At 40.1% G+C, this 19,233-nt stretch overlaps 1 protein-coding gene across 2 annotated transcripts in view; it reads right to left on the reverse strand.

The window, feature by feature from the left end:
• The window catches only part of LOC110298137 (dimethylaniline monooxygenase [N-oxide-forming] 5-like), a 21,605-nt gene extending 7,312 nt beyond the window's left edge, over positions 1 to 14,293 (reverse strand). Inside the window, exons 1-5 of one of the 2 annotated variants that reach the window (XM_021167183.1) lie at positions 14,208 to 14,293; positions 9,915 to 10,103; positions 8,955 to 9,117; positions 6,875 to 7,017; positions 5,985 to 6,184 (exon numbers count right to left, since the gene is read on the reverse strand). In XM_021167183.1, coding sequence (XP_021022842.1) covers positions 5,985 to 6,184; positions 6,875 to 7,017; positions 8,955 to 9,117; positions 9,915 to 10,085 — 677 coding nt within the window. In that variant the 5' untranslated portion in view covers positions 10,086 to 10,103; positions 14,208 to 14,293. Of the gene's footprint in view, positions 1 to 5,984; positions 6,185 to 6,874; positions 7,018 to 8,954; positions 9,118 to 9,914; positions 10,104 to 12,592; positions 12,728 to 14,207 lie in introns of those variants that run through there. The other variant, XM_021167174.1, reaches the window with a different exon arrangement.
• Between the last annotated feature and the right edge of the window lie 4,940 nt (positions 14,294 to 19,233).

The raw sequence follows: 19,233 nt of genomic DNA on the forward strand, positions 1-19,233 counted from the left end.
GCCTCTGCCTCTGCCTCTGCCTCTGCCTCTGCCTCTGCCTCTGCCTCTGCCTCTGCTTCCCAAGTGCTGGGATTAAAGGTGTGTGCCACCACGCCCGGTGAGAGTGGTGTTTTAAAATCACATTGGAACCATAAGATTGTCATTTAGTGACCTTATAGCCATTATAATGTAGCCTGCTGCGTATGCGTGTGGTGATGCTGGTGTAAAAGCAGGCTAATGTGTCTGCCTGGCAAGTGAAAGCCGATTAGCACAATTATGCACAGTATGCAACAGCCAGAAATGGTGGTAACTAGCTTCCATGTATTTCCTTTACTATATAAACACCTAGTGTTATTCCTGCTTATGAATAAAAACACAACTGTCATCAGTATGCTGCATTACACCAGCAGCCTGTGTACGAGAGTATGTCTTATGTTTGGTGTGAGGACATCTACAGGATAGAGTGATGGACGAGAGTGTAGGGCTTACCTGGTTTTCACTCAGCCTGAGGGCTTAGGGCTTCTGATTAGTATGTGTTGCTAGATCTCCCCCTTACAATCATGGGCAAAGAAACTCCTAAGTGATTAAATACTCATTTTTCATTCTCGAGACAGGTGAGCCTATCTTCATCTAGCTTTTAAAAATAAATTATAAGAGGAAGCATGGACAAGTATGAATTATTTTTAAATTTAAATCTTTGTATAGTAAAGCAGTGTCTCAAGCTAAATCAATGGGAAAATACGATTAGAAGAAATGTGATATGCATTATTTAAAAGCAGATTGGCTTCTGTAGTATTTCAAGAGTACCATGAAAAAAGTACATGTGTTTTAATTAAGAAGGATCTTGATCATTCAGTGTTTAATTCCAACAATTTTATGTATTTTCTGAAGTGACACTCTAGCCACTATTTAGCTCATATAAATTCTCTCATCACTCCCAGAGTGGATGAAGGTGAACTTCATTCAGGGATGTTTCTATTCGCTAGCACTTAGACCACACAGCACCAGAGGGAATGAGCTGTAACTTGCTTGCTTTAATCCATCCTTACATGTATTTATCCTTCCTTCTTTCCATCCATTTGTCTGTCCATCCACTCACCCACGCATCCACCTACCCATCACCCTCCCGTTCATCCATCCATCTGTCCACCCATCCTTCCTTCTGTCCATTTATCTGTCTGTACACCCACCTACCCACTCATGTACCTACACCCATACCTATCCATCCATCCACCCACATACCTCCCACCCACCTGTTCATCCATCCATCTGTCCACCCATCCTTCCTTCTGTCCATTTATCTGTCTGTACACCCACCTACCCACTCATGTACCTACACCCATACCTATCCATCCATCCACCCACATACCTCCCACCCACCTGTTCATCCATCCATCTGTCCACCCATCCTTCCTTCCATCCATTTGTCTGCCTGTCTGCCATCCACTTACCGACTCACCTACCTACCTCCATACCCATCCATTCATCCATTCCTTTCTTTTTCCTTCCTTCTTTTCTTCCTTCCTTCCCTTCTTCTATCTATTTGTCTGTCTGTTCATCCACCCACCAACCTACCCCATCCATCCACCATCCACCCACCCAGCCAGCCAGTCATCATCCATTAATCCATCTATCCACTCACCATTTCTTCCTTCTTTCCTTCATCCTTTCGTATTTCTTTTTGTATCTTTACTTCTTTTTTATCCACTTCTATAAACATTTAATCATACATAGATATTTATATGTCTCTCACCAGCTTTCTCCTTTTTCTTCCTCTATACTACTGAGTTACTAGCTCTGATTCTTCTCTATTGTGGATGCAAACTCACATGACTTTCTTTTCTTCTTATGGAGTTAGGAGACTGAGGTTGATACATTTTCTAGCAGTGTAGTCTCCAATGCTGTACGTGTGTCAATCAACAAAAGCCAGCGTTTGTTTCCTTTGTGCTACTTATTCTTTGTAAGTGGAGTCATATTGGTACAATTTACCTAAGGGTTTTGTCAGTCTAAGGGTTGAACTGGAGATACTCAAAACAACCCCAAGAGTAATTGGGTAGAATTCTGAAGTAAGACATATATAAAGCAGGCTCACATGGTCAAAGAATATACTAGAGGAGATCACTGGAGGCTGCACTGTGTCCTGGTGGAACAAGATAAGGGATGACCCAGTTAGCAGGCTGGGCTGTGAAGATTGTAGATGAGTTAAAGAAATTAACTTAAGGATGGGGTTTTAGTGTTCTGGGTAAAGACCTAAAGGCCTTTATAAATTCAAGATTCAATCTCAGGCTAACCCACAGGAGTGAAGACATATGGCTGGTCATATATAGTTCCTTCAGGCAAAGAAAACCATGGAACCGAAAGCCTTACATGTAGAGTGTCTGGGTACATTTGTGCTGTCATTACCGCACCCTGGAGTCAGCACCCCCCTTTCAATCTGGAAAACCTTTTATTCTGGTCCTTATTTAAGTATTGAGTGTCTTCTATATTCTAGTTTTTCATCTTTCTAGCAAGCATTTTCCTGCTATCTGCTTTGGCTGTTAATTGGGAAGTGATATTTTTAATCACCAAAGAATAATTCTTTGTAGCTTTGTGTCTCTTTAAGATTGCTTTGCGTTTTCATGCAAGATGACTGCTCTTCTCCACTCAGCCTTCCTAACACCTGCCCTGAATTTCCAATACATTATGTCTGGATTCTGGCTGTTGACATGAAGAAGTTTTTTTTTTTTTTTTGGGAAGGAAAGGGTTTATTCGGTTTACACTTCCATATTGCTGTTCATCACCAAAGGAAGTCAGGACTGGAACTCAAGCAGGGCAGGGTGCAGGAGCTGATGCACAGGCCATGGAGGGATGTTCCTTACTGGCTTGCTTCCAAGAAGTTTTCTTTTGACACGTTTTACAGGCCGCCTTTGGTGACTGCAGGCACCTTGCGTGGCTGTTCTGCACGAGGCACAGGTAAATGGGCCAACTCTGTGGACTAAAATCCTAGCAAATACCTCTGTTCATGGCTGAGCTATCTAGAGAAAGCCTTTGTCTCCTTCTTGGGCACAATGGCCTCAGCCAGGATTCAGTTTCTTCTTCACCATCTCCACTTCCTCAGTGCTAGCTAGGGCACTGCTTCAGGGAGAGCTGATGTTGCCTTTTAGCAGAATCAAACACCAAGATCTTCCCAGGATGCACCAGTGTTTTACCTTTGGGATCCTTAAAATTGATCTTTATCTGACTGATGGAGAAGAAAGACTCATATACTGTTCGGAGCCTTAGTGGATCCTTTTGCCTCTCAGTCCTACACATTTAAAAATGTTGTCTTATTATATAAGTCCTAAACCCTTATTCTTAGTATATACTTGAAAGGAATAAACTCACTGCCATCAAGACATATCTTTCCTCCTTGTTCATTGTCTCACTCATGGTAACTAAAAAATAAATAAAGAATCTAAGTGTTGATGCACAGACCAATGTCTGTCTGTCTGTCTGTCTTTCTGTCTAATCTATGACTAGGATGCATACATACAGCAAGACGTTATCCAGCCTTAGAATTGGGTGATAGAATGCGATAGTGTTGTTGGTTATAGTCCCTGTGCTGTGAACTGTAGGTGTAAGAGCCTAAGTTCAAGGGGCCAATGTCAAGCAGTACATGGTCAGCACAAAGTGGAGTTGATGGTTTTTAAAACATCACAACATTGGGTGTATTTGGGGTATGTGGATCTGGCAAAAATTTGGGGATGGGTAGATATCATCAAAATATATTGTAGAGAATTCTTTTAAAAACTAATAAAAATTAATAAAAAAGAAATACTGCCAGTTGTCAGGGTGTAATAAGCCTAAAAAATAGTATGCTATGTAAAATATGCCAGATACCGAATAGGAATATTATATTACTTATACGCGGTGTGAAAAAGTTAGAAGAGCAGCAATTACAATGACTGTTAGCAGGTGTTAGCTGTGGATGAAAACATGAAGAGATGTAGTTCAAAGGATTCAAAGTTGCAAGTGTGCAGAATGAACAAGTTACGGTTCCAGTTCACAGCACAGGGACTATAACCAACAACACTATCGCATCAAAAATTTACATGCTTTTGCCAAAAGGTCTAGGTGAGATCATGAATGTTTTGATTTGCCTTACCATGGTAACAACTTTACTGTGTGTGCATAACAGAGCATACTCAACTCCTTAAAATTATGCAATCGGCTCAAAAATGGACAGAATCCAAAATTTGACTCACGTTCCATCCATATGTGGCCTGGCTTCTGCCTTGTTGTGATCCTCTTGCTGATTCTGTCATGGTGCCTGGTTTACTTTTGTTCCTCTCTTTGTAACCAGCCCCTTCCTAGCTCAAGAGAAATTTGCCTGAGAATCCTCCTATAGCCTTTTTGCTTGGATGACTTTTCATGGTGGCTCCTCCTCACCCTTTAAGTCTTAACTTAAACATCCCTCCTTAGAATTGCTTCCTCCACCATCCTACTAGTAGATCTACCCCCTAGACAGTCTATATCACATCCTAATCCACTTTCTCTATTATTCTAATGACATTCTATAGATTTAAAATGCATTTATCATAGACTGTAACATTTTCATCCACAGCATAAGAAAGGGTCACTAAATATGTTTTAGTGAACAAATCAATAAATATCATATTCTCTTCTCCCTTCTGATGAAACATATGAGGGGATGAGGTAGTCCATAAGTGCTAGCAGTATAGGGATGAAGACCTGAGTTCCATCTCCAGCACCTCCATCAACCTGAGCACTTCAGTGAGTACCTGCCATCCCAGCTATGAAAAGGAGAAGACAAGAGAGTCCTGGGAGACGCTGCCTGGCTAGTCCAACTGAATCGGTGTACACCATATTCAATGACAGATCTTGTCTCCAGTAATTAGGTGGAGAGCAATTTCATAGGATGTCTGACATCAAGTTCTGGCCTCCACATGCACTTACACACAAACATACATGTGTACACACAGGCACATACTTGGAGACAATAAGTATTCATATAAGAATAATAATATTTGTTGTCTTATCTGTTTACCTTTGCTAAAACAATATATAAGCCTGGGTAATTTATAAAAATATATATACACTTATTGATTTAGATGATCTACAGAGAGTCGGTGTCAAAGAGTCACATCTATTCAGTACCTTCTTGCTGCTGGGGACGCTGCATAATCTGAAGTGGTATGAGAAACCACATGGGAAGACAGAGCAAAACCTCTAACTCAGTTAATCTCTTCCTCTTCTTATAAAAACCCTGAGCTCTCATATGGGCCTCATCCTCATGATGTCATCTAATCTCAGTTACCATCGATGGCACCACCTCAACATAACTTTGAAATATGAATTTGAGGATAAGTGTACTGTAATTCTGGAGCACCTAACGTTTTTGAATATTTCTTCATTATATGTATTTATTTTTTTCTTATCTCAGCTTAGCCCTGATCCTAATCTATCCTTTGCTTGTTAACTAGAAGCTACCAACAATTTTTGAATCAAGAAAGTTTCATGGGTTAAGATTTAGAGTTGTAGGGGTACTCTTAAAGTGGGAGGATTCCTAGGTAGCCCCCCTTCCATGAGAACTTCACTGATACGTCTACCCCATCATCAATGAATGAAATTCATTCTACCCCAACCTGACTATTTCGAATTTGGACCTAGATTCACCCTGCTCTAATATCCACCATGGCATCTCACATTGCTCTCGCATAAACTTATGTCTGTGTCTTCTCTCTAACCTATACAGTTAACATCTATTGAAGGGAGGAGTATTCTATTGCCTTTTGTCTGAATTTTCAGTGTACAGCAATCAAGTCTGAACTGATTGATGACTGGATGAGAATATTCAAGTTGTGCCAAGAAGCACATGCACATTTGCATGCTGTAATGCATAGCATACAATTTTGAGTGCTTTTTAAGGGCATGAGATCAACCAGGAACCAAAAGTTGACTTGTCTTCAAAGCAAAATGCTTACTTATCCCACATACATGATTACCCACACCAAGCCCTCTGTCACCTGTGCTGTGGCTGCAGACCATAATGTGCATGGTTGAATCTTGAGTTCAGAGTCTTCTCCAGGTACTTATTTACTGCTCCTGTGGTTAATATCTTCTGGAGAAAGCTATGGAACCGAGTGAAAAATGAACTATCCATGGGATAGCCGTTATTCCAAACACGGTGTAAAATCCACGATCCTCTTCTGGTGCTGAGGAATACCTATGAGGCAGAATTACACAGAAGACAGAGAAATGCTTACCCATTGTACTGTTAAAGTGCTAGCCACTGTCACTGAAGAATAAAAGACAAAGTGTTGGACAGTGACCACCATACTGTGCTTAGTCGGAATTTTTACTGAGCCCGGGGTGGGGGGATAACTGCTTATATGGGACCAAATTTATTAATGAAAACTGAAATGTATTTCACTTACCCACCTGTGACTGAAGTATCATACTAAAAATACTCCTGGACATTGGCATAGCTGTACTTCGTATGTAAATAAGGATTTGAATTCATTCGTTAAATGCCATATTAATTGCTTGAAAAAAATCTATATTGTTTTCTCTGAAATAAACCCATGGAAAATGTCTTACTAGGTGAAAGTAACCTAGACACAAATCCCACGTGTTCTCCCTCATGTGCAGATCCTACCAAGAAAGTTAGTTTTGAGCAATTAGTTTTGGAGAATTGTGCTTTACCTATCTAGCGACCTACATGTAGGTCCCTTGCTCAGTTGTTTACATGCCTGTTCCCATTGTTATTTTACATTCATTTTCAGAATGGATTTAAACATCCTGAGGGCCCTCAGATTGCTCCACATTTCTTTTCTGGCTCAACGTGCATTCATGGTGACACCTATAAGTGCACAGGACCTCACTGGTAGAGTCAAATTAGTGATCGCAAACAAACCTGTTTTGCTACACGGCCAAGCTCCACGGCAATATCCACACCGGAATTCCCAATGCCAACCACTATGATTCTCTTTCCCACATAGTCCTCAGGACTTTTGTATTCCCGGCTGTGGAAATAACAGCCTTCAAACTTCTCAATGCCTGTGGTGGAAGAGAATAATTTGTCATTCTGAGGACAACTCTCACATCTCAACACAGGAAAGAAAGCTATGTTCGGAATGACCTGAAATATCAAGAAATGGAATCTGCGTCAGCTGAAGATCACACCGTTCTTAAATGTCCTTTAAGAGAACTCGGGGAACAGAGGACTAAGCTCAGTATTAGAATCCATGGGTTCCAAATACAGACTAGTGGTCTTATAAAGTATTTACGAAATACGAGAGCTATCTGTCTCGACTGTGCATAAAGGAAAGGTATCACAAGAGCCCCAACACCTGATGCTCTTCACTACTGTATTACTTTCACAGTTCTAAGAAAAACCACAAAGCAAGGCACTGGGTGTTGCACTGTTTTACGATTCTCTAGGACTTAGGCATCTTCACTTCATTGGTTTCCTCTCAGCTTTATGTATCTGGTACCAGTACCTGATGCTGTACTTGGCTTAGCTGCATGAGTCATAAAACCCCAATCTGTCTGAAATTGCCAGGCTGCTCCCTGTGAACTTGTTTATGTTTCTCTATAGGGAGTACCTCTTTTCCAGGAAACATCAACCAGAAGTTGATACAAAAGCTCACTGGGTAATCTTTAGATAATTTCATACTTAGAAATGACTTTCCTAAATATATTGCATTATAACATTAAAGAAAAACCCAGGTACTTTCATTTTACAGATATTTGTGTTGGTGTGCAAAAAAAATTTATTTTTATTTGTCTAATTCACTGAGAATTTTGAGTAACCATTTAAGGTGATCATATTTACTTTGTCTCCATTTTTCACACCATAGAAAGAACTTGAAATAAACAATATTTTCTAATTGATTCCTGGTGGTAATCTGATGGAAATAGAGGGCAAGTGGGTCATGAGTAAAGGGAAGGGGGGCTAGTTAGGGAAGATCGGGAGCTAAGACAATCCCCCTTGAGATGGGTACCATTTTAACACACAGAACTACAAAGGAGCAATAAACTGCTCATTTGGTTTTATTAGCCAATGAAAACCATAGATATAGAAGGGAGAAATCTATAGTCACTACACCCAGACTTCAGGTGAGTAATATCCAGTACCAGAAACAAGCTCCTTCAATTGGCTATCCATACCAAGTGGCCAGACCTTAAACTATATGTATTATATATGTGTGATTGATATGAATGACTTATGTCTTATGTTTATCAGTAATAATTAAAGAAAAAGGCCATAACTTTGAGAGGAAACAAAGAAGGGTGCATAGAAATAGTTGGAGTGATGAAAGGGAAAATAATTATATTTTACTTAAAAATTAAAAATAAACTCATGATAAATAAATATGCTGAAGTTCCTTGCCCATATGTTAAGATTTCTAAATTTATGGATTTGCCAGCTGTTTGCTTGTCATTTGTCTTTGTGCTTCATTATTATTTTTAATTTCACTTTCTCTGCAATAGACTGAGATCAAGTAAATGGATAAAACTCAAACCACTTGAATGTGGGATGACTTTAATTATTAATAAAAGACTAATAAATATTATTAGAAGCTGTATGCAGGATAGGATCCTTTCATTTGCTATCTGCACCCAGGAGCTAAGGCTGTTCCATAGCCCTCTGTACACAGGTCCCATCAGAAGAGAGCTGATCTCCCAGGAGTGCTCACAGGGGAAAACGAGGAAAGGGGATAACATTTGAAATGTAAATAAAGAAAATATCTAATAAACAATTTTTAAAAAACCTGTATGCAGTGACAAGAAGCAAAAAAGTATGGGTCATTGTATTTGCCTGCTTTTGTAGTCAATGGTTTATATTTTCCTGTTAACAGAGGATGAACACTTTGCTACTGAGGGATACCAGGGATAATTCACTGAAGCGTAATGGAACTTCATAACATTTATGCCCACTCTTTTTTTGCCTGTAAGTCATTTGAAAAATATGCCTCATCTTCATGACATACCTGGAAAGGACTTGAGTGGCAGATGGGGGTCTGTGTGATGGCCACTGCAGACCAGGACCCCATCAAAGACTAGGCTCTCCTGTTTCCCGTTTGCCTCCACAACAACATCCCATTGTCCATGGACGCAGAAGTCTGGACGCTTTCTCACGCTCCTCACTGTGGTCTGAGAATAAGGGCGGAAACACAGGTGACTCACTTCACAGGTCCTTCTGAGTCCTCCTTTTCAGGTCCCACAGATCCTGACCAGACTCTTATCTAAGGCATTCACACCAGTACAGTGCCTGGTCCTCCCACAGAAGGATCACTATTGAGGACACTTTCAATATTTAGGGATATTTAAACAGAAATAGTTGAGACTTTGTGGAATATTGGGGTGACTGAATCCACAGCATTAACATCCTCCTAGGATGACTACCATATGCGGGAGAGAATATTCTTCATGTTTTCCTTCTTCAGCACAGCCTTGTCCACTTGCTTCAGCCCTGTGTTTTGAATTTTAAAAAATTAAAACTGAATCATGGAATGAAAATGGGTTAGTATGTTTGAGTTATAGTGCAGATCATAGATAGGTAGAAGGTAGGAAATGAATAAACAAATAATTTTTTTTGTATGATATGAACCTTCTTTTTGTTCTATAAGAAACCTGATTTGGCTCAATCACTATTGCTATTATTCTAAGTTCACAAACATTTGGATTTATGTCTTACAAAGAGGACTGTGCCACTGCAATGCACTATCAGAATAGGTTCTGATGAGCAAAGTCTTCCAGCCTCAAGGGAAACTGTCAAAATATTTCAATCTGTGATGATTTTCTGATGTAGGAAGCTTCCTGATAACCTCTTCTTTATCTGGGAAAATCAGAAGGTGGTGGATCTAACTCTTGCATGTCCACAGGTAAGTATATTTGTCCGCATGCATGTGTGTGCAAACACACACACACACACACACACACAGTTTCACCTTAAATCGAATGTAATCCAGAAGACTGAAGCGCTTGGCGTACATCCTGAAGTAGTCCATGAGCTTGCTGTTGTGCATGTAGTTGGGGAAGTGGTCAGGGATAGGGAAATCACTGAAGCACATCATCTCCTTTGAAGTGTTGATGGTCACAGATCTGTAGATGCTAGGCATTTTCTCTAACACATTCTTCTGCAAGAGAAAAATCCCTCAATCCAACAAACATTGTAATTACAAGGTAATAAAATATTTTAAAGTGTCTTCAGGTATTAAAAAAGTAGGACATTGCTTTTTATAGATTGTCAAACATCTACTAATGTTTACCCCCAACCCAGTTCTCATATTTTCTAGAGTGCAAAACAAACAAACAAAAAACCTCTTACATATTACATTTAATCAACAACAAATCTTGTGCCCGACTCCTCAATCAGAAAGATGGATGTCAGAAATGAGAATAATGTCTTTAAAATGACAGAATGATTCAAAATGATTGCCTACACTTCGAAGTCCAGTAAGAATTCCCTTTAAACTGCACATGCAGAGTGTTTGAGATAAGTAACAGCTGAGTAACTACTGGCCATAAAGGCCACACCAAGTGTGAAGGGCTGACATATTCGCAGACACGACCCATTCCTGCAGTCACCACACTCCACGTTTAGATGGGACTCATGCAGTTTTATGCACCAGCTCTAACAGATAGCCAATTTAATAATAATAGTAATACCAATACTATATAATGTAAGGTAAACATTTTTCTTTTTCTAAAGAAACAAGATTTTTTTTTTATATATTAGTGAAAGTAACTACCAATTAAAATATGTAGCAACCAAAACCTTATAATCACGTCAGCGAACATTTGTGTATATGTAAGACTGCTAAGAGAAATGCAATAGATATCAACATGTATGATAAATTATATTGTATTTTAAATGAGACAAGTTGCTACACTCTCACGAATATTGATACGGTTTTACATAGTATCATATTTATCTTATTATTGAGAATCTTTGAAATTAGGCACACTTGTTTAACCTTCTTTCTGGTCTATTCTCAACATAGCAGCATGGTCCTTCTGCAACTTAAGAATGCTGCTCTTTTCTGCAATCTCAGTATCTGTCAAGTCCTTACTACAGTCTAGACCCACTGACCAAACACAGCCTCCCACATTCCTTAGCTGCACATCCTAGCATTCTTTCCTTAGTCACTATAAGCCAGCCACAGGAGCTTTCTGAGTCTCCCTACCATGCTAGTCATGATCCCACCTCATAGATAAGTACACAAAATTTCTCCTAAACAGCTTTTCCCAGGTAATCTCTGAAGATGGCTTTTTAGTTTTGAAATCTTTGTACCCAAATCACTTTATGTTGAAGTTGTCTGTGACCTTTTACTTGAATTATCTTTTCAACCCTCAGCTCCTGCTGTCCTTTTTGCAATATGCTCACTGATATTAACGATACTATTTATTTCATTTTCTTTCTCTCATATTAGTGTTGGAGCTCCCTAACGCTAAAGATTTTGCATTCATACTTATTAGTATATTCATCAACTATAAAGGTCCTGTGTACAAAGTAAGTATTCAAAAAGATTTATTGACCAAATGAACTCTTGAATTAAACAAGAAACAGTATGGATATTGATAATTAAAATGGGAATGTTAAGGCAGTCCTTGGAGAAATCCCACAGCTTGCAGAGAGGTATTTGAATCCTGTTGGTACTTTGTGGGAAGGTGTTTGGGAGTGAGTAGGAACCCTTCTTGGATACTCTATTGTTTCAGGGGCACAAAGGGGAGAACCCTGTGAGACATTTATGCCAATTACTTTGTCAGAACAACTGCTGTCCACAAGAATGAAGAGATCTCGTATTTTAGCTGTTGATATGTATCTTGAATGGGGCTAAAATCCAATACCAATAGAAGAAACTTAATGCATTGATAAAGATCTCCACAATGTCACAGACTGCCCTTGATTAGTGATCAGAATGATTCTGTAGGATTAGCAGAACTGGAAAGTATTGACCATGACTCCTGGATTTTGTGGGTATGTCTAGGAATTGATGAGAAAATCAGCAAAGAAGATGGCTATTTGGAAACTTGAGCCTATTCAGTGTTTAATGCCATGTTTCCATCCTTTAAGGCACTACATCTTTTGCTACTTAGAAATAAAAAATAGCAATTGCCTGTAAAACACACACACACACACACACACACACACACACACGCACGCACGCACGCACACACAGATCTATAAACCCCTACTGTGCCCTGGGACATTTAAGAAAGAATAGCATGCAGATATTACCTCAGGACAGAAGATCAAATTACATAGTAGAGGGTCACCAATGGGTCACCATCCAATCCTACAGCCAAAATCTATGGTGTCCCTAACTTTGAAATAACAGCACATCTTTTACAGATAAAAACATAGCCACCATGCACTTACTAATATTTGTGATGGTCACAAGAGCTTTCTGCTGCCTTGAATACACTCTTCCAAGCTTCATTCCTCAACCAAAGTTGACATGCATCCACAGATTTCCTCACTCAGTGACTTAAGACCAAAGATCGGGGTCACTAAATGGCCCTGACTGTGTGCTGTGCTTCATGTTTCCCTTATCGAAACCGGGTAAATTGTTACGGCTACTTTACAAAAGAGTACTCAAAATCAAATAAAATGCAAATATACTTGAAATTTCCACAGGCCTCCGATGTCATCACTTCTTTCAAAGCAGGTGGGCTCCAGGTCTTCATCCAAGCAGCACTTGATGGCTCCTAGGCCACTGATGCCAGCTCCAATCACAGCTATCCGCTTCTTGGCCATAGTGCTACCACTGGTTGATAAACATGAAGAACTCTCACTACCATCCAATCCATTCAAACTTGATTGCTTTGTCACAAAGACCTATTGTTTGCTGTCCTAAATTCTTTTTCTTAGTCTTACTAGCAGTGAAGCTATAGCACACACACACAAAAAAATTGCACACATGTCTGCTTCTTCTGTCTGCAAAATTTTATTTGCAGTCAGCCAGAGAAACACAGATGTGTAGTTCTAGATGCAATAACATTATACCATGTGTATAGGCAGGCAGCACAGGGGAGGTGCAAGAGATGCAAAATTAGCTGGATGTAAAAGTAGAAAGGTATGGTATGGTGTGGTGTGGTGTGTGTGTGTGTGTGTGTGTGTGTGTGTGTGTGTGTGTGTGTATGTGTGTTGGGTATGGTTGTTGTGTAGAGTGTACATGTGTTGACATTCCAAAATGAAGAAAACCTAAATGATGATTAGAAAAAATGAAGAAAAAAAATCCAGCATGGGTGTGCAGAGCTAGAAACTGTCTGCTTCAAAATGACAGGGAATGAAGTAGGTCCATTATGTGACAAAACTGTAGGCTTGTGTGACCTTTAATGGCATGCTGGGGTAGAAAGCATCTGAGGAGAAAATAATACTGGTAAAAGTAGATAGTGAGCAATAATTATGCTCCACAAATACTTATAGAAGTAAAGTTAATTGCATGCGATATGTTCTTCTCTTTTTAAATGGCATTATGAAAACTAAGAGATATAATTGTGAAAATTATAGACTCTATCATTCAGAGTTATGACATCAACATTTAGTATTTCAGAGCCATAGACTCATTCATTTACTTACCTTTTTATATTTTATTTCAAGTGTGGATTGACCCAAACTGTAGACTAGGCACTGTGATTGCTGCAGAGGCCACTAAAGAAGATATCACACAGTCTTTGAACTCAAAGACTCAAGCCTAGAGGAAGGGAGATGCAAAAAGGGGAGACACCGCATGGTGAGGAATGTTAACAGGAGCATAAAGTGTTTCAAGTCTCATTGAGCCACCTTCAAGACTGCTACATCATGTTCTTTTCTGGTGAAAATGCCCTTTGCTACAAATACTGGTCCCACTCTCCTCTTGTTTTTCCTCCTGTGTTAGGTGTCCTCTGAGCAAGCTGGGCATCAGTAATTAAGCCCTTCCTTCTCCGTAACCATAGCAACGTGTGTAGCTCTCATTACAGTTACAACACACCTTTATTGCAGTCTTGTCTTTCTGTGGCTGAGCAGTAAACTCTTTGCAACATTTGAGATTTATTAGATGTCATGGCTGAAATCTTATAAATGTCTATGGACTGAAAAGAGTGAGTAAATTAATTTCTTAACCTCCCTTTTAAGATTGCTTCCGTGGTTAGAAAGTATTATGCCATCTATTATAATCAGATAAAATATATTAATGACTATCTCAAACTTCACCTACACAGAAGTGAATATTGTATGGAAAAGTGAAGGTACCAACCCTTGGGAAGGAGGAAGCTGAAGTTTAGTTTGGACTTCTTGATGAAGGTAGAGATGTCGTTCTTCCCATGCTCTTGAAGATGAACCCAAATTACACAGCAACTTGAAGTCTTTTATAGCTGATGGAATTGACTAATGTATAATCCCTTCCCATGACTCCTCTAATTTGGATTTAAAAAAATGTCATGGACATATTCGGGAAAGGACTATAGCTAATGATGGTATTTATAGTTATCAACTGACACTGGTCTAAACTGCATCTAATGCTAATTGACACACTGTAACAATGAACTAATGAAATAGTTTTTGTCAGCCAGGGAAAGCATAATAAAAATTGGGAAATATAAGCAATGTTGTTATTTAACTGGCCATAGTCCAAATGTTTCTTTTTGTCACTTTAAATAGTTTTGTACTGAGAAAATGTGGTCCACAAATTAATGTTCACTTCTTAATACTTATAGTTTAACTTTTATAAAAACCAAACAGCTTGGAAAGTACAAGCAATATGCTAAAAATTAAATTAAAAACCCACTGTTCTCAATTTATTAAGTGTTGAAACACATATGACAAAAATTAAATATTTTCTGAGCTAAAAGGATACTCATGATTAGCCCCCTGAACCCTGTGAAACGTGGGGATTTGTATGATAAGGATCACTGGGGTGGTCTTCTAGAATCCTGCCCACTACACTTGCCTTGTCTCCCTTCCCTCTGACCTTTACAGGGTCTGCACACTGGTGTTGATAACCTTTGCCCTTTTATCGGCCACCACATTTGTAGTATCTGACAGTGGAATGGAGCTGTTGTAATGGGAACATTGTCTTTGTTTTCCAGCTTCTGACAGTGTCCTAAGTTCTGTGCCAAGGAAATGCCTTTGTCCTCCAATTACAGGAAGTAAGGATGAGAGTGGATACTCAGATCTTCATATTGATGGGAAAACACGCTCAACACATGGCTGATAGAACATTACCTGTGAAAGTAGACAGAGAAAGACCCAGATTCTCAGAAGATTTTTTTTTGGACACACTTTAATTTTTACCAAGTAACAGTGGTCAGTGTTCCATTTACATAAACACCATCTAACCCAGCGACTGCCCTTAGTATTTCCTGTCAGTGTTTCAGAAGTTGCAGCATGTTGAAGGAATCATACATTTATCCAATTCAATGAAAGCCTCAAATGAGCTTCTTGTTCCTCTAAAATACCCTGCTTTCCTCTTTCCCTAGCCCTACTCATTTAACTTTCTTTATATTGTTGATGAGCCACAACCAAGCATATGAAAGCACGGACTCTCCAGCCCTGTGGGCTTCTCTCCCACATCATCCTCGCACTACCGGCTTCACACTACTGGTTCACCCTCACGTTTGACACTACCTTTTTCAGCTGTTGATATGAAGGGGAATCCAGAAACAAACACCCAATTACAATAACAAACACATTTCCCTAAAATGTTCACAAACCCCTTGTTTCTGCCACAGAGAGCACAATACCTAATCTTAACTCAAAGGCTATCAAATTATACCATAAATTCCTTGGTTTGACAGGTAGCTTAGTTACTCTGCCTACAAAATGATGGATGCTTGCATTGTCTCCCGTGATTTTCTTTTTTTAAAACCTGGATTAGGTTTTATCTTTTTGGTGATGCTTCACATACGAAGATACAAAGATAAACTTGTCTTCACCTTTCCCCTCAGCTTGCTGTCTGACTTGTCGGGCAGAAGTGAGCTAGAGGTTTGTACTGAAGAAGAGAAGCTGTCAATCAAGAGTTTAATTTTGCAAGAAGTACTGAAAGGAATAATAGCTAATAGCTTAGTAGTGCAGATTTCCTTTGGGCCCTGTCACCACACCTACTGTGTCATTGCGACTTCTGCTCTCTGCTCCCAGTTCAGGCCAGGGCCGCTTGGTCCCTCCCACACTTGGGAAAGTCTGTGAGATCACACTCTGCTCACCCTCTGCGGCATTTCTGGGTCCAGATTATGTTTTCTTTCTCTTTCTTTTGGAAAACTTCTTTCTGTCTTTCTCTCTGAGTCTCTCTAGACCTCTTTTCCCAGAGGTTGAGATCTCAACATTTAGACTCAGTGTCATTTACCTATACTGTAAGAACATGGGGGGAAAGGTAAGAAGAGAGGACAATCATTCTAAACAAAAATATGACAGAATGGCTGCTTCTTACTAAGAAGAATGGCCCAGTGTTTAGTGCCCTTGAAAATGAGCATTCAGTAGACTTTCAGCATGAATTTCCCCCACATCATGAACTTTATTCAGAGATTCAAGACTCTTCGAGGGCAACAATCCCCACTGAAGGAACGAGTGAGAGACTCATTATGGCAGAGCAGTATCCAAGTCTTAGCATGTTGGGTCTGGCATTTCAGGGGGGTTCACATGCTGGGATAGATCCACAGGTTACACTCTGGCTCCCCACCTGTGGCCTTCCCTTCTGTCCCTTGTACACCATGTAGAGATCTGCCCGGACACCTTGCTGCATTCTTGGTTCAGTTCAAACTCGAGGACACTTTTTCCTCCACTCAGAAAGAAGCTCACCACCGCCCGCTGCTATCCAACCTGAGTTTGTTGAGAACGTTGGTTGAGGGAGCTAAGGGATATTTCTTTTCAGATCGGCTTTTCGGCATCTCAAATGTACAGAAAAACCTGGGAGATCATAGAAGGCAGAATACCTTGCTTATACAGGAAACTGAATTAGAGAATTCTGGGTTCCACGAATCCCTTCAGCCCCTTGTGATGTTTGGGAGGGTCCTGTGTCTGCCTGCTCACCTAGGCCAGCTGCATTAACCTTCAAGAACCCTTATGTCTTCACTCACCTGCAGTAAGCATTTAATTATATTAAACAATGTGTCTTGAAGCTATAATATTAAAGAACTTTCTATTTCAGGCCCATCTATCATAGTATGGTTTTTTGTTGTTGTTTTTTGTTTTGCTTGTTTGTTTGTTTGGTTTTGGTTTTTCGAGACAGGGTTTCTCTGTATATCCCTGGCTGTCCTGGAACTCTCTCTGTAGACCAGGCTGGCCTCGAACTCAGAAATCCGCCTGCCTCTGCCTCCCAAGTGCTGGGATTAAAGGCATGTGCCACCCCTGCCTGGCCATAGTATGTTTTATTCCTCTTTCTTTTGTCTTTTGTTCTTTCTTTCTCTTTTTGTACTAATAAGAACGATGACAAGAAAATGATTGTTTCTTACTGATAACCAGGTTTTCCTACCTCTATGCATTTAAGGTTTTTTCTTTGTTGCAAGTGTTACGAATCTTCTTTATGTTTTTGAAGGCTGGTCACATGCCAGAATTCACCCAGGGATGGCCGTGGCTCTCGGTGCATATAGCCAGACTTCACCCAGGGATGGCCGTGGCTCTCAGTGCATATAGTTCCCATAAGAACAGACTGAGGGCCTTTTCCTGAGTGGCCATGGAAAAGAGGAAGTACCTTAAACAAATTCTAAATTCTAACTGTGTACTGAAAGGAAAGCATTTCTCTGGTTTTTCACGGGACATGGTTTTGGGCATGGTCTGTTAACTACTAATATACCAGATTTACAATCTACAAAGGAGGTGGTAGGTAAAAACACCTATTTAAAAAAAAACAATGATAAATCTGGCGTATCTACCATATATTTGTTCTAAATTCACTCACCTGTGTTTAATCTATCGGCTAACACTGGCACAAAAGCCTGTGTCAGAAGGTTTGAGGCACAGATAGTTTGTGGTGATCCACTGAGACGCACAGTACTGGATCATGTCCTAGATCATGGTCCTCACTTGGTCCTTTGCTCTTAGCATGTTGTCGTGTGTAGCTGTTAACCTGGGCTCTAGTGTGTAGATTTTTTAATTTGCCAATCCAGCTCAGAGAAATGTTCCATCGCAAAAAAGGATATGCAGCTTCAAAGAGAATATTGCCTTTTGGCAAGAGATCCTTGCTTGAAAATAATATTAATAATACAGTCACAGGACTCTGTCATACCCAGTGGAAGTCACCTGCCCCATTAAGAGACAAAAAGGTAATGTTGAACACATTAAATTTTCCCAGTACCCCTGTTTGATCATTGAAGAGATGCTGAGGCGCCATATAGCAGTATACCTGGCCCTTGGTGGAACCTTCCTAAAGCTACTTGAATATAAGTTCTTCCTAATGCTTAAATTTCTGGTGTATAAAAGTGTGGCTTCTAACAGAAAGTGTTAAACTGTGATCCATGGGTCAAATCCAGTCTTCAAAGCAAAGAATAGTTTTGCTTTCTAAATAGCTGTGGTGAAAAAGAATATTTCATGACACTTAGAACTGTGTTCAGCCGTTATTGGTAATGTTTTATTGGGACTTTTCAATGGTTCTGCTTAACTTATATTGTATAGCTGTTTATGAACTATAGAGACCTCATGTCTTGAAATTCTAAAATATTTAATGTAGGGGGAGTTTCCTGATGGTTTCCCTAATAATTGTTGGTTGGCTAATAAAGACGGCAGAAACTAATCATTGGGCAAAGATGTGGAGGTGGGATTCCCCAGCAGGACAGGAAAGAAGGGGAGAGAGGATGAGGAGTCGGACCAGGCAGCGGGCAGTTGAGAGGTTGCAGACATGTAGGTTTCTCCAGGTACTGATAGTTCCCCAAGGAAGATGGGGCAGGATATTCTTCGCCCAGCAGCTGTGCAATCTGGCTGGTTTTAAAGTGTTAGAACTGCCTGATGTTTTCCATTTACAAGGATTTAATTGGTGATGGGGGGGGCGGTTGGGAGAGAGGGAGGAAGGGGGTGAAACCACTGAGTGATCTTTGGCGGTCAGAGTAGCCAACCGCTGGGGTGGTCAGTCTGTGGAACTCAAGTGGTAGCTCCAGGCATTCACTAGAAGACTGGGTTGTGCAGATTAGCAAACCAGCTGCGCCAACCAGGGCCAGAGCACCATTTTCAGCATCTGGTGAGGAGGAACAGGTGGGTACTGATTTTAGGGCATAGGGAAACCAGCATGGATTTTTAAAATAACATGCAACAATTTAACAACTGATCCTTTGGAGAAAAAGTATCTTGGCACTTTG

The sequence above is a fragment of the Mus caroli genome, chromosome 1 (assembly GCF_900094665.2).
Source record: "Mus caroli chromosome 1, CAROLI_EIJ_v1.1, whole genome shotgun sequence".
Classification (NCBI taxonomy): domain Eukaryota; kingdom Metazoa; phylum Chordata; class Mammalia; order Rodentia; family Muridae; genus Mus; species Mus caroli.